Below are 13,969 nucleotides of genomic sequence, written 5' to 3'. Positions count from 1 at the left end.
ATCAAACTCATGTGTCGAAAGTTTAGAATATAAGTTTTGGAAAATCCTATCATAAAAAAAATAAATTATCACACAAACAAATTATGATATAAGAAATACATAAAATAATAAATTTATGCTTACTCAAAATATGATGTTACTTCTAGATAATTAAGTAAAATATATATATGGGCTATTCGTCATTCTTGACTAGTTAAGTATCTACATGTACATGGTCCACTTGCTTGACCAAGATAATTAAAAATTAAGAATGACTTCAAATTATGATCAATAGGACCCTCATCATTTCTTCCTGCTCTCTGTCCTTTTGCATTGTGTTAATACCCCAATGGAGTTTTGATGTGTGGTCACATGAGTCTGAAATTAGGTCCTGGTTATATTTGATACGTGTGTCTAAGTGTACAGGGACTTAGAAGATCACACATAAGATGCCTAACCTTGAAAGAAGATGCAAGCAAGCAAGAAGGATGGCACGGGAAAGGAGCCGACAGACTTAGTGCATCCGAGGTACGAGGAGTTGCGGAAGAGTACTCCAACGGAGCAAGAAGGACACACAGGAGCGCGCATCTGAGGGACGAGAAGCTGGAAGGAAGACTATGCAAGGCAACCAAGATAGAATAGAGAAGAAAAATGGTCAACATAAAGTTGACCATTTCGGGCACCCGACGTCCAAGCGCCCGGATCCATTCTAGGCACCCGAGAGTCCAAGTGCTCGGATCAATGCAAGGCTCTCGGATACCCATTCTAAGTCAACATGAGTCATTGCCACAAATGAGGATGGAGTCCACATCAGTAGATCTAGGTGCCCGGATCATGAAGAGTCATCCAACCCCGTTAGAGGACTGTTGCCAAAGTGGATTGAGTTCAATGAATTTAGGCAACCGGAAGGCTTCTAGGCGCTCGAAACTACCACATCAGCATAACGGTCAGATCAAAGAAAAAACTATCAATAGACTAAAGCTTGAAGAATAATGTACACACTCGATTTTAATTGTTTCGTTCAGTCCATTTTAAGTGTCTTGCTCTCAACCGTTGTACGAGGTCTCTCCACCTTCGGATCGTTTTCAAAGAGAAGATTTTGATGAGTACTTTCATAGTCTTAGACTAACAATCCAAGAGTTATAACCAAGTAGATCCCTTGCCTCATGTTTTATTTCATGTTATATTTCTACTTTAATTAGTGTGTCCTTGGTAAAACATTAGCAAGAGAAAAAGGTCACTTTTATTGCAGGTCACTATTCACTTCTCCCCTCTAGTGATCCATGAAAAGCTTCTGCTACACCAATAATTGGTATCAGAGCCAGACAACTCAGAAGAACTAACCGTCAATTAAGCAACTAGATTGGGAGGAATGATCGGATCAAACATCCACCCACCAAAGTTCGAGGGCGAATTCATAATCTGGAAGAGGAAAATAGAGGTATTTTTTTTTAAAAATTTTTAAATAATGCTTTGTATGAAACATGATTTTGAAGTGCACAAGAATGAGAAGAACTCAATGAATTATGATAGACCAAAAAGCAACGAGACGAGTTCATAGCTAATGGTAAAGCAGAGTTCCATCTCCTTAATGTGTTACCTATACAGGAACTCAACCGGATAGACCACTACAACTCGATGAAAAACCTCTAGGAAAAGTTCCTAGAACTTCACAAAGGGACCTCAAAAATAAAGCTAGCCAGAAGAGACTTACTGAGGGATTAACTAACTCATCTTCGATTAGAAAAGGGAGAAAAGGTGGCCCAACTACATGTGAAGCTTAAAGGGTTAATCACCGCCTCAATAACCTCAGAGAAATAGTGACAAATCGAGACACTCTTAGATATGCATTGAATGTAGGAAAAATCCACAGGGACTGTGTATTAGCTATAGTGATGTCACTAAGATAGTTATCTAGACTCGGAGGGAAACAGATTGGTTGAGGATTTGGTTGTGTGTGTGAGAGAAAGAGAGATTGACTTGGGGTTTATGGGTGAGATGGATAAGTTTAGGACTTCGGTTTCACATCAATGCTAGGTGATATCCCTAATTCATTGTTGATTCCCTTACTCTCAATGTTCACCACCTTGTAGGGATTATAACCAAAATACCAATTCGACCTCGTCAGGCTTTGTTGGCATTTGACCTTGAAGTCCTATGTTGTGGCCCTCTAGTAAAGGTGCGCTAGAAAGCCCAGTTTAAGGCTTTCCTCCTGTCACGAGGCGCCCCGGTATACGATCCAACGCCTACCCTCTGTTACAAAGTACCCTGTTAAGGATCTTGTCCCAGTGGCCATCAACCATTAGATATCCCTTATGGGGGTTTACCACTATGTAAGAATCACCTCGGAAGGTCCAGTTAAAGACTCTCCTCCTGTCTCGAGGCGTCCCGGTATACGATCCTAGGATCTCCCTACACAATAATCTACCCCTCATAATCATGCATATACGCTCACACAAACATTTCATCAAACACATTCAAGGCACTTAGTACATGAAACAAATGTACACATTTCATTAAATAGGAAAAATCAAATAAACTAGTTCTTATATCACCATCATCACATAGATGTTCATCATACATCCTAAACTCAAGGATCTACTCCATTACAAAAAGGTTACAACAAGTATGCATAATAAACATCATCCACCGAAGAGGGGAAGACTTATCTTTGAAGCGTGAGCATCCTCTTGAAGTTCTTCTTGCTCCGGTGTAGGATGGATCGGTGGAGATGAATGGCGAAGTGGACCGACGAAGGATGGAGCGTTTAGGGCCTACCCTAGAGAGGGGGAGGCGCCGCCGCCAAGCCAAGACCAAGGGTTTTGGAGAATGACCTAAGATAATCCAAGATTAGGTTTGTTTCCACCTTTTATACACACCCAAAACTGTCCAGATTGTCCCTGATTTACAAGGCTCCGCCTCAATGGGTTTTTCATCAAATAAACCCGATTTTTTCAATTGGACCCTGAACTAAAGTTGTAGAGCTTTAAATTATCTTCAATTTGGGTGGTGGACCGACCCATAACTCCATCTGAGCCGAAAGTTATGTTGGTTCGAAGTTTGGTCTGCAGTTTGGGCAGAGCACCCAGCGCGGCCGCGGTCAGGAGGCACGGTCGTGCCATTTAGCACGGCCTAGAGCAGTCATCGTTCTGTATACCCTGAAGCAAAGTTGTAGATCTTGAAGTTAGCTCCATTTTGAGGGGTGGCACGGCCCGTGGTTCAATCTGATCTAAAAGTTATGCCCATTTTACTTTAAGTCTGTAAACTATCCAGATTGTTAGGTAGACACGCCCCAGCACGCCCCCGTCACACGGCCGTGCCTAGGAGGCACGGCCATGTGCAGCCTCTGCTCTGTTTGGCAGGCACGGCCGTGCTTGTGAGGCACGGCCTGGTGTGGGCGCGCTTCTGTTGCCAGGCACGCCCGTGCCTTGAGGCACGGTCTCACAAGGTCACGGCTCTGTTGGGAGGCACGACCATGTCCTGGCTGTTGCTGGATCAAGCTGAAGAAGTGGGCACGGCCGTGCCTGATAGGCACGGCCCCTGCTGTCGTCGCTCTGTTGGAGGGACACGGCCGTGTCTAGGCCTGGAAATATGAGGCACGGCCGTGCCTGGTAAGCACGATCGTGTTCTTCCTTGTTTCTTCTTCTCCTCCATTTCTTCGTGTTTGCTGCATAAGAGACTCACCCGTGACAGCGAGCACGGCCAATGTGAGCCTCTTTTCCCCACTATTTGCTCCACCATCAATAATGCTTCATTTTGGCTCTAAATCACATCCTGTTAAGCAAAATATACAAAATGCAGATCTCCAAGCAAAAGAGTAGAAATATGCAATTATAGAAGAATAAGGTATGATAAAGTGTAGCATATGCAATGAATCACAAGTAGATGAGCGTTAAAACAAGGCTAAAAATACTATATGATATACGCTCATCAGCAGGCTGGAAAACGTGTTTTGAGGTATCTGAAAGGTACCAAAAATTATATGATCACATATAGGAGATCAAATCATCTTGAGGTAACAGGTTATTCTGATTCTGATTATAGAAGTTGCCCAGATGATCATAAGTCCACATCAGGATATATATTCATGTTAGCTGGAGGAGCTATTTCTTGGAAAAGTGTCAAACAAACTCTTACAGTTACATCAACCATGGAAGCAGAGTACATAGCTTGTTATGAGGCCACATGTCAAGCGATATGGTTGAAAAACTTTATTGCTGAATTTAATTTTGTGGAGAGTATCACTAGGCCTCTCACTATATATTGTGATAACTTTGTCGTGGTGAGTTTTTCTCTCAAAAATAAAAGCTCAAAGCGGACCAAACACTTTGACACAAAATTCATGTTTGTGAGAGAGAAGGTTCAAGAGTTTAAAACTCGTGTTGAGCATATCCCTACAAAGCTTAATATTGTTGATCCCCTAACCAAAGGCATAACTGTTAAAACTTTTGTTGACCATGTAACCCGTATGGGTGTAGTAAGACCTTTTGATATTTTGGGTTAGTGGGAGTTTATGCTTATGTTTTGTTATGATCTCATATTTATAATATTTGAGACATTGAACAATATTGAGATATTGCTCAAATAATAACTACTGTTGATATTGCTCAAATAATAACTACTGTTGATATTGCTCAAATAATAACTACTGTTGTATATATATTGTGATGACATATTGTATATTGTGGAGACATTTCGGAACCAGTCTCAATTTTGTTGTTATTATATGACATCTTGGGCAGATGTTTGGGTCATTTTACTAGAAAATAGCACTTTGTTCAAATTTTGGTATGTCATTTTATTGGACTTTTCCATTTATCCATATTTCATTTTGTTGTTGGGTCACAGGATATAAGTATCTTACAATGCATGATATCATTATTCCTTCGAATGTGATTTTCTGTATTATTAAGATGCTTATAGTTCCATTTTGGACCCTTTCATGTTATGTGTTGACTTATTTTGGCATCTTATCATGGTCACATATTGTTGATTAATCTGATGTATTATGCTGTCTAAGTGGGAGAATGTTGGATAATTTATGTGGACTAACATAATTAATAGGATGCTATTGGGCTTAGCTATAATGGGTAGGCTTAGCCCATTATTTTCTAATTTCTACAGAGACCTCTACTCCTAACCCTTTTAAATGTGGATTGTCGTCCCATTGAGATATATACGTATTTTTTGTCTACTCGGGTGATAGGAGCAGTTCCTCTCTGTTTTTCTCTCTATTGTTTAGGTTTCTCACAGAAACAAAAGATGAACTCATCGACATCTTCTGTTCCAGGTATTTTTCTAACATCTAATTATATCTATCGTGTTTTCCTCATTGATATGGTAGATTTTTGTTTTTTTATCACAATTTAGATAAATAACTTCATAGAATTATCATTTCTTTAATTTTTTTTTTAAAAAAAACCCAAACATTTGACGTTCTTCAATCAGGAGAGAAAACGACACAAAATTACAATTTGATCGACGACGACGTAACCAGAGAAACGACGTACGCAAAACAATGGATTACAGCACATTAATTGCTCAGTTGGCGACTCGGCAGTTGGCCCGGACCTCACCGTCGTAGCCGGCGAGGACGCCGATGGCGCCCATCTTCACGATGGCGGCGGCGAACTTACTCTGGAAGCCCCAGTAGTCGCCGGCGAGGCTCTTCACCTGCGCCGCCGTGCCTTGCGTGGACAGCAGCGCATGGTCGGAGGCGAAGAGAGCGCGGTCGCCGAGCACGAGTTGGTAGTAGCGGTTGTCGAACTTGTGCGGCGACTGCGGGTCCATCGGCGCCGTGTTGTTGCTCCCCGGCGGGCACTGCTTCCTCAGCGCCGCCGCGTACTCCACGTCGGCCACCGAGTCCAGCCGCTCGGAGAAGGCGTCGCAGTGCGCAATGCCCACGGTGTGGGCCCCCGAGAGGACGATCATCTCGGCCTGGCTCAACCCTTTGGAGACGAACAAGTCGGTGAGCTTGGCGAGCTCGAAGTCCGGCGAAGGGAGGATGTCAGCGTCGGAGGCAACGGAGATCCTCCCGTCTCTTCTCCCCGACGGCACCTCGTAGTGAATTCCTCCGTACTGTCCAAAGCAAGCATGTTAACGATCAATTGCCGAACAAGATCGATCGAACAGAGTCGATCAACACGAGAACGTTAATTACATGAACAACGGCGTCTCTGGCGGCGAAGGCGAGGAGGTCGGCGCAGGAGACGACTCCTCTGCAGGCGGCTTCCAGCTTCTCCTTCACGGCGTCGATAACGTCGAATCCTTCGAGCGTGAGGTTGATCTCCGCGTCCTTCTCGGCTTTGCTACTGTTGGTGGAATCCAACAAAATGGAACCATCGCAGCCCTGATCGATACAATTACAATTACAAACACTCAGCAATTTGACGATAGAGGAGGAGGAGGAGGAGTTGTGATCGATCACCCACCCTGACGAAGCAATCATGGAAGTGCATCCTGAGCAGGTCGGCGCCGACGCCTTCGTCGTCTCCGAGGGCCTTCTCGATCTCCTCCTTGACAATGGCCTCAGCGCGAGGGCAGCTCCGGGAGTAGAAGCCGACCTCGAGCTGAGCCTCTGCTCTCGTGATCAGGCCACCAATCCACAGGGCCATGGCGAAGGCCACCAACATCGCTCCTCTTCCCGACTCCATTTTCCGACCGTCGCCGATGTATATCCTCACTGCATGCAGACGAGCTTTATATAGCAAAGGAAATCTAAATTTATAGTATTCTTAAAGATTCTTTTTTTGGATTTTAAGTAAATTTAAAAGAAATTCATATATAATTTGTTGGATCGATAGGTTGAGTGCATTGTGAATGAAAGCATTATTGCAGTGAGATGGTGGAAAGTTGATCTATTAAATCATTTGGTGAAGGGTCTAAAGGAAGTGAACACCTTTTTTTTGTGGGAGTGATGATAAAAGTTCAGACAAGGACCTTTCTTGTAAGTTTAGCAACTGAATTGGCATTGTGTCGACTGAAATAAAGAGTCGTTTTTTAAAATTATGGGGATTGAAATGAAAATTTGATAAACTTTGAAAGCAAGAAGAATTTTGAATCCTCATGTAGTCGTGTGCTTAGGGTTTATCCTAGGGTTTATCCTATATCTTAAGGAACCGACCAAGTGAATGTCTAATTAACCTTCATTAGTGCATAAGAGTTTATAGTCAGCAGTCAACTTCAGTTTTGAATCCTTAGGGTTTATAATATTTAAAATCAATATGGATGTGATACGGTAGATCCTAGGTAGCATTACGTGGTAGCAGAGGTCAAGAAGTGAGCTAATATGGCAAGTCAAGGGGTCAACAGTCAACTTTAAGCGGACTATCTCACCTCGCGGCCATTCCAACCTCAATGCGCTTGGTTACTCGATCCCACTCTCGGGCATCCTGACCTAGACGCACACAATCACTCGGCCCCACTCTTGGCCATCCCTACCTCAATGTGCTTGGTCACTCGGCCCTACTCTCGGCCATCCCGACCTCGACGCACACGGTCACTCTGCCCCACTCTCGGCCATCCCGATCTTGATGCGCTCGATCACTCGACCTTACTCTTGGCTATCCCAACCTCGACACACACGGTCACTCGCCCCCACTCTCGGCATCCCGACCTCGACGCACACGGTCACTCGACCCCACTCTCGGCCATCCCGACCTTGATGCGCTCGGTCACTCGACCCCACTCTCGGCCATCTCAACTTCGATGTGCTCGGTCACTCGACCCCACTCGATCCCAACCTCGACACACTGTCACTTGGCCCCACTCTCGGTCATCCTGACCTCAATGCACTCGGTCACTCGGCCTCACTCTCAGCCACTCCAACCTTAGTTGTCCCGATCTCAGCCACCAGAAGATGACAGAGGCTTTCACACGCGTGAGCCCTGTCAAAGGATCAGGACAAGTACTAGCTTGTCGAGATTCAATCCTTATTCATTTCAATCCTCTTATATTTGTACCTACAGCCAAAAGATGAGAATAATCAGCTCTGCCCGTGTTTAGGGTGGTTAAAGATTTAAGATGGTGCCCTTGATGATGTATTACTGGCTCATTTGTCAGCAATTTGCAGAACTTATCTCCTTAAGACACTACATCAATCTGTACTGACAACAGCAGAAATGTTCCCTTCAGAGGCTATATCAGCTCCCTCGCAAGTATGAAGAACTCTCTCTGAACTCCAACTACTTCACATTCTTTTTCTTCTTCTTCATCACCCCTCTGCTGACTTGAGTGTCAGAGTGGTCTGTCAGGGATCTCGGCACCCAGCTAATCCTCTCGTTCAACTCCTCTTCTCAGGTCCTTGAACCAACATGGTTGACGATGATTAAGGTGGCATATTCTTGACTAGTGGTTTGATCATTCGCAGTATCCAACCGGAACAGGATGGATATTTAAAATGAATATGGATGTATATTAATAATAGAGAAATATTAATATAATGGGTAAGTATTTTTTAGAGTGACCTGTATTAATCTTCTTATACTATTATTTTTAGTGATGGATTTCAAAATAATTAAACAGAAATTGATTACAACGAATCTCTTTGGAGAGAAGAGAAATTGATTAGAAAATGGAAGAAAACTAGTTAAACAGAAACAGAACACAGCAACAGTGTACTGATTTACATGGCACGAACGTTCAGTGCAATCCAACCGACGCGAGGTGAACGCCGGCATCATTCAAGTTTTCCGATCGTCGACGCCTGCGATCACGTGAAGTTGACTTGTGCCTGGTACGTCATGCCGGGCCACCAGTTGGTCGGAGCCACGTTGTTGGCCAAGATGGTCTGCCCGGTGGTGTAGGAGACGACCTTGAACGACAGCGACTGGCCGGAGAGGCGGGAGAAGGCCTGGAAGGATGCCCCCCAACTGTGGCTCATCTTGATCCAGTCCGTCGACCTGCTTCCCTTCACCCAGAGGCTCCCGACGTCTCCCGACGCTCCGACGTTCATCACGAAAGCCAGCAGCCAGTACCCGTTCCCCTGCAGCAAGAACCGCACCCCTCCGCTCCTCGAGCATGCCACCCTCCGGTACATGACGGGGACGATGCCGGCGCGCCAGTAGGCGATCTGCATGAAGGCTGGCTTCGACAAGTCGAAGTGGGACCTGGGAGGGTTGCACCAGCCGCCGTTGTTGGTGGGCAGGGCCAGGTTGGGCGGGCAGAGGTTGGTGGCGGTGACGGTGATGCTCGGGGAGCCGGTGTTGCAGTACGCCGACCCCGAGCACCGGATCTGGAAGCACCTCCCGCAGGAGAATCCCCCCAAGTACAGCACCGTGCTCAGCGCCGCCGTGGCCGTCCCGTACCCGGTGGCGAACAGGTTGCCGTACCCGCAAGCTCCGCCTGCAGTTTAAACAAGCTCAGTCGCAGACAGAACCACACGCAAGTACTGTCGCCGAGACACAACCGTACCCATCGTCTCAGACGCCGTCTCGTCGCCGTAGAAGGTGGCGTGAGCGTTGCTCCAGCCGTCGGTAGGGAGGAAAGGTAAAGATATGTCGGGGATGCTCAAGGCCGAGGAGACGGCGGCCGTGCCGAGGAGGAGGAGGAGGAGGAAGACGACCAAAGCCATCGTTCTTGCCTGACCGATCATCTCCGGCACCGGCAGACTGAGAAGGATCGACGAGATTGCGCCTCCCTTTGATTTTTGATCATAAATAGTGCTACTTCCATCAATTTTCAATTATTTTCCAAGAATTCGATCGAGATCGGGACGTGCTCGCAGGTTTAATTTGGATTGTGATCGTGCGAGAAGCTAACTCTTCCTCTGTTTTTTAGTCTCTGCAGCCGGACGACTTTGAATCATTCCGAGCATATATATATTGCTCAAACATAAAATTATTTGAAAGTCCAAAAAAAAAAGTTAATCTTTTAAAATTTTACAACTGTTATAAAATTATTCTAAAATTATTTTTAATTCATTTTTTTACAGCTTTAAATATTTTGAAATTAAAATTAATTAACTTGTATTAATTAATTTATATTTGATCTCTCTAATTTATTTATTTGAATGAATCAAGTATGATTTATTCTCATTAAAATTTTCTATTAATCAAAATAATTAAATCTTAATTAACTGATTAATTATTCTCACATAAAGATTCATTTTCATCAGCTTTAGTAAAACATCAAGACAAGCATTGTATTGTTTTAAGATTGTTGGTTTCTGCAGAAATTCTTCCTCAATATGTTACAATTCATGTAATCATTTTATTTATATTGTTTTAAGATTGATATTTAAACTGATTAAATCAAAATATCATACTGTAACTCAAAATGATATTATTAAACTGATTAAGTGTCCAATATTAATCAATTAATAATATATATTATCAATCGATTGATAAATTAATTAATTTTATATCGATTTTGATGATAAAATTCAATCAATTTGTTAGATTCAATTTTCAAAATTACTCAACCTTACATACGTATGGAATCAAAATTCTAAAGGGCAAAGTGATCATTTGAACATAAAAAACAATATTTTCTACGCATTAATTTCTATTATTATTTTTTCCCCCAAGTGCTAAGAGTGGAAAGAAAGGTACATCAAGCATAAACTTGAATGCAGTTCCTGTTTAAAAAGTATGAACAACAAAGGAGCATAATCGCCGATTTGCAAGGCAAAATGAAGAAATTTCCAAATCGTCGTTCCTGTTTAAATCCAGATCATTTTAGCAGATCCAAGGATAACTGTCAAAGCAATTATGTATGACCCTTTGCAGTCGTGATCGTAGGAATCAAAGATTTACAGCGAAAACACATCATGTCTAGTTAGTATAACATGGATTCAACTACTTTTCGACAACTATTTTGTTTCGGGCTCTGCTTCCCCTTCTGAATCTTGTTGGGGGTGGATAGGAACGACGTCAGACTCTTCCAAAAGCTCTGATGTGCTGCTACTTGGAGGTTGGGGGTGGATAGGAACGACGTCAGACTCTTCCAAAAGCTCTGATGTGCTGCTACTTGGAGGTTTGGCACCCATGGACATCAAGTTTTTATGCCATGGACCTTTGCCTCTATCAGAATTGCTTGGGGATTCTGATGTGCCTTCTGAATTTGGATTTGAAGCTAGGCCAGACATAAATTTGTATGCGACTCTGCTCGCGGTTAAGATTCCTTCTTTTGCTTTCCGCAGCTGCAAAAGTGGATATATTGGAAAACAGAAAAGCCATTAGGACAAATGCAATTCTATGTGTTTCAGAAGCCAAGAACCAAGAAGCTCAGTGACTTCCGGTGATGCAGAACGAGAAATATAAATAAATAAATAGCAAATGGTTTAGTACCCTTAATGTTGCATTTCCTGCAGCTACAACGGCAGCATCACCAACATTAGCAAAGCGATTAACCCAGCCTGTATGTACACAATTAGGAGAAATGCTTTATAGGTAAACTTCAATGCGAACAAAAAGAGGATCAATATATTGTATTGAACATCTACTGATAAATTTGATAACTATCCCAATTTACAAGAGAAACAAGACTAGAAATGTCATACTCCCTATACCAAAAGATCATACAGAAGAATTTTTCTTCTAGATATTTAGACACATTCTGGATAATAGATGTTTATTTGAAAACTAAGAATTAAGTGCTTATGAGAGTGAGTCTTTTCTCTTTTAATGCTCTGGCTTGTTCAAATAATGGATGAAACAGATGTAGTTTACTGAACTGATGATGATTGGAGTCTAAAAATAGTGGCCACTTAACATAATTAAGCATGCAATTTCTTCTTTAATTTCATGTTCTCTACTCTTTGGCTATATTCCTCTTTCCATTTTTTCAGCCTTCCCACTTCTCTACTTGTTCTATATCAACATGCATTCTCCAATTCAAAAACTTAATTGGAGCACAATTCAAATTATGCTTTCTGAACCTATTCTTGAAGAAACTCTCATCAATTAGCATAAAAGAATAACAATTCCAAAAATTAAAAAAATTTGCTATGTCACCAAAAGGATAATCATATTACCAGGAAGCTTTGAGACACCTAGCCTTTCACAGAATGTGTCACAGAAGTGATTACAATTCTTTGATAAAAGGTTGTATGACCGCCCAGGCCATTCTTCGCTAAGCTCTATCAGAATCAGATTTACGTCAGAAATGGAGCACTTTGTTTCCCCCAGAACAATTCTCTCGCGGTAGGTATACATAGAATTTCCAGATGGTAGACAATTGAAAACTCCAGAGCCTTCTTCACAATATCCAAATGACCATTCCTCATCTTCATAAACCTGTCAGAATAATAACAACATGATTAACTAAGCAAGATTGAAATTGCAGTTTGTCCTAAGTTAAGATACAACGATGAGTTTAGGAACACAGAAGTACTGATAGGGGACAAAATAAAATTAATACAATATAAAATAGAATAGAGAAGTTTTAATTCTTGATTAAGCATTCTTTGAACAAGCAATGTTTTTAAGTAGACTAAATTACTAACTTAGGATCAAATGACAGAGAAAATTATATTCTTGTTGCTTCAAGAAAAAAAAATACTCATATTCAAACATCATGCTTGCATAGCATGGTTATCAGAATCAGATGCTCAAAAAAAGTCTACAGTATGGATTGTATATTTAAGTTGACACGCTAAATAAAGATTAACGAGCTTCATGATAAATGAGAGGAGTTCAGTAAATTTGTTTACTTATGTTTAAAATAAGAAATGCTAATTTCAGCGTTTACATTGAGAAAATGAACCCTAGAGAGCATAAAGTTTCTTCTCCATATAAAAGTCGGGTAATTAAGCGTAAGGCCATAATGATTAGATACATTACATACTTTTAAATGAAGAAATCTAATCGCTCAAACAAACCAGAAAGGATTCGACGTACCATCAATAGTCCCGTTACTCTTCATCAACAGCACTACTATAGACTAAAAAATCCAATCAGTTGAGAAAACCAGTTAGTTTATGTAACTTAGAATATGACATAGATCTCTAGCAATTTAGGTGTCATTTTCTTATGACATTACATATCCTTTTAAATTCCTGCTGATCGATGGCATATGTGATAGAGATCTCTTGATGCAATCAGACCCATGCTTTGCACTAAGAAGCGGCCAGGAAATAGAGATTCAGTTAAAATAATAATACCCAATAACTGAGAATCAATCAAAGTACTGAAGGACCTAAGAAGCTAAACCCCTTCCAGATCTCGAGAGTTCGAATCCAGAAAACACAAATTTCTTGGTTGCCCAACCAAACCGGAACAAGAAAAATCAGTTACGCGCCAGACGGTAAAGAAGAGCAAGAACAACAAACGAGGGAGGTAAAGAAGAGCAAGAACAACAAACGAGGAGGGGAAAAGAAGAAAGGGACCTCAATGGCGCTGTGGAAGACGCCGCCGATTCCGAAACGATCCTTGCAGATGCGGTTGATCTTGAGGATGGCGTTGTTCGTCGTCTCCGATTCGCTGTTGGTCACGTTGTAAACGTGCAGCACTACCTCCTTCATCCTGCACAATCCACCTTCTTCTTCCCCTCTTTGTTTTCCTTCCTTTCTCTCTTGCTCTCTCCTTTCTCTCTCTACCACGACACAGAACTCGACCTTCCCTTACCCCTTCCCCTTCCTTTTATAGAAGCTACAAGAAGGGGAGGAGGAGGAAGAGGAGCGAAGCGCGACGGGAAGCTGTTTTTTATTTTATTTTTAAAATTAAATATCAGCTGCAAATGATTCGTTCGTTGACATTTTTGGAAAAGGAAAAAAATAAAATAAACGATGAAAATCAAAGAAATATTTCTTATCCATTTTTTAAAAAATTATTCTTTATTTGAAGTAGATTATTATATTTTCAGAGTGTTGGGGATTTTGTGAATTATAGCTCATTTTGATGTTTATATCCCAAATTTAAAAATATTAAATAATAAAATATAAATTGAGTGGAATGTGCTCTCAGTGTAATAGTGTCAAACTCAAAGTAATTTCTTTTGTGACTTGGCTATAAATTACGCTCTAATTTTACAACTTAATAGCTTCTCAAAT

At 41.8% G+C, this 13,969-nt stretch overlaps 3 protein-coding genes across 3 annotated transcripts; all 3 read right to left on the bottom strand.

Moving 5' to 3' along the window:
• Window positions 1-5,406: 5,406 nt before the first annotated feature.
• On the bottom strand, window positions 5,407-6,644 carry LOC141835795 (peroxidase 5-like). The gene is made up of 3 exons (XM_074723168.1): window positions 6,411-6,644; window positions 6,140-6,328; window positions 5,407-6,057 (listed from the first exon to the last, which is right to left on the bottom strand). Exons 1-3 carry the CDS (start codon window positions 6,630-6,632, stop codon window positions 5,521-5,523), a joined length of 948 nt encoding a protein of 315 aa, XP_074579269.1. The 5' UTR covers window positions 6,633-6,644; the 3' UTR covers window positions 5,407-5,520.
• A 2,045-nt stretch (window positions 6,645-8,689) lies between these two features.
• LOC141835797 (putative expansin-A30) lies at window positions 8,690-9,605 on the bottom strand. The gene is made up of 3 exons (XM_074723170.1): window positions 9,589-9,605; window positions 9,391-9,554; window positions 8,690-9,321 (listed from the first exon to the last, which is right to left on the bottom strand). Exons 2-3 carry the CDS (start codon window positions 9,548-9,550, stop codon window positions 8,690-8,692), a joined length of 792 nt encoding a protein of 263 aa, XP_074579271.1. The 5' UTR covers window positions 9,551-9,554; window positions 9,589-9,605.
• A 1,042-nt stretch (window positions 9,606-10,647) lies between these two features.
• Window positions 10,648-13,591, bottom strand: LOC141835796 (uncharacterized). Its single transcript, XM_074723169.1, has 4 exons — window positions 13,307-13,591; window positions 11,954-12,215; window positions 11,268-11,335; window positions 10,648-11,119 (listed from the first exon to the last, which is right to left on the bottom strand). The coding sequence occupies exons 1-4, from the start codon at window positions 13,439-13,441 to the stop codon at window positions 10,790-10,792; spliced, it is 795 nt and encodes a 264-aa protein (XP_074579270.1). The 5' UTR covers window positions 13,442-13,591; the 3' UTR covers window positions 10,648-10,789.
• Between the last annotated feature and the right edge of the window lie 378 nt (window positions 13,592-13,969).

This window comes from Curcuma longa, chromosome 10, assembly GCF_044706935.1.
Source record: "Curcuma longa cultivar G26 ecotype Majalengka, Jawa Barat chromosome 10, ITB_CL_G26_1.1, whole genome shotgun sequence".
NCBI lineage: Eukaryota > Viridiplantae > Streptophyta > Magnoliopsida > Zingiberales > Zingiberaceae > Curcuma > Curcuma longa.
Note: the sequence above shows the minus strand (reverse complement) of the source record. Positions and strands in the feature narration are given on the sequence as shown.

Excerpts from the sequence above, each read along its gene's own strand:
- LOC141835795 (XM_074723168.1), bottom strand. The coding sequence starts at position 6,632 with ATGGAGTCGGGAAGAGGAGCGATGTTGGTGGCCTTCGCCATGGCCCTG. Across the intron at positions 6,329-6,410 it reads TCCATGATTGCTTCGTCAGG|GGCTGCGATGGTTCCATTTT; the intron begins GTGGGTGATCGA and ends TGTATCGATCAG. Across the intron at positions 6,058-6,139 it reads CCAGAGACGCCGTTGTTCAT|TACGGAGGAATTCACTACGA; the intron begins GTAATTAACGTT and ends TGCTTTGGACAG.
- LOC141835797 (XM_074723170.1), bottom strand. The coding sequence starts at position 9,550 with ATGGCTTTGGTCGTCTTCCTCCTCCTCCTCCTCCTCGGCACGGCCGCC. Across the intron at positions 9,322-9,390 it reads GACGGCGTCTGAGACGATGG|GCGGAGCTTGCGGGTACGGC; the intron begins GTACGGTTGTGT and ends TTTAAACTGCAG.
- LOC141835796 (XM_074723169.1), bottom strand. The coding sequence starts at position 13,441 with ATGAAGGAGGTAGTGCTGCACGTTTACAACGTGACCAACAGCGAATCG. Across the intron at positions 11,336-11,953 it reads AGGTGTCTCAAAGCTTCCTG|GCTGGGTTAATCGCTTTGCT; the intron begins GTAATATGATTA and ends GTGTACATACAG. Across the intron at positions 11,120-11,267 it reads CAGGAAATGCAACATTAAGG|CTGCGGAAAGCAAAAGAAGG; the intron begins GTACTAAACCAT and ends CCACTTTTGCAG.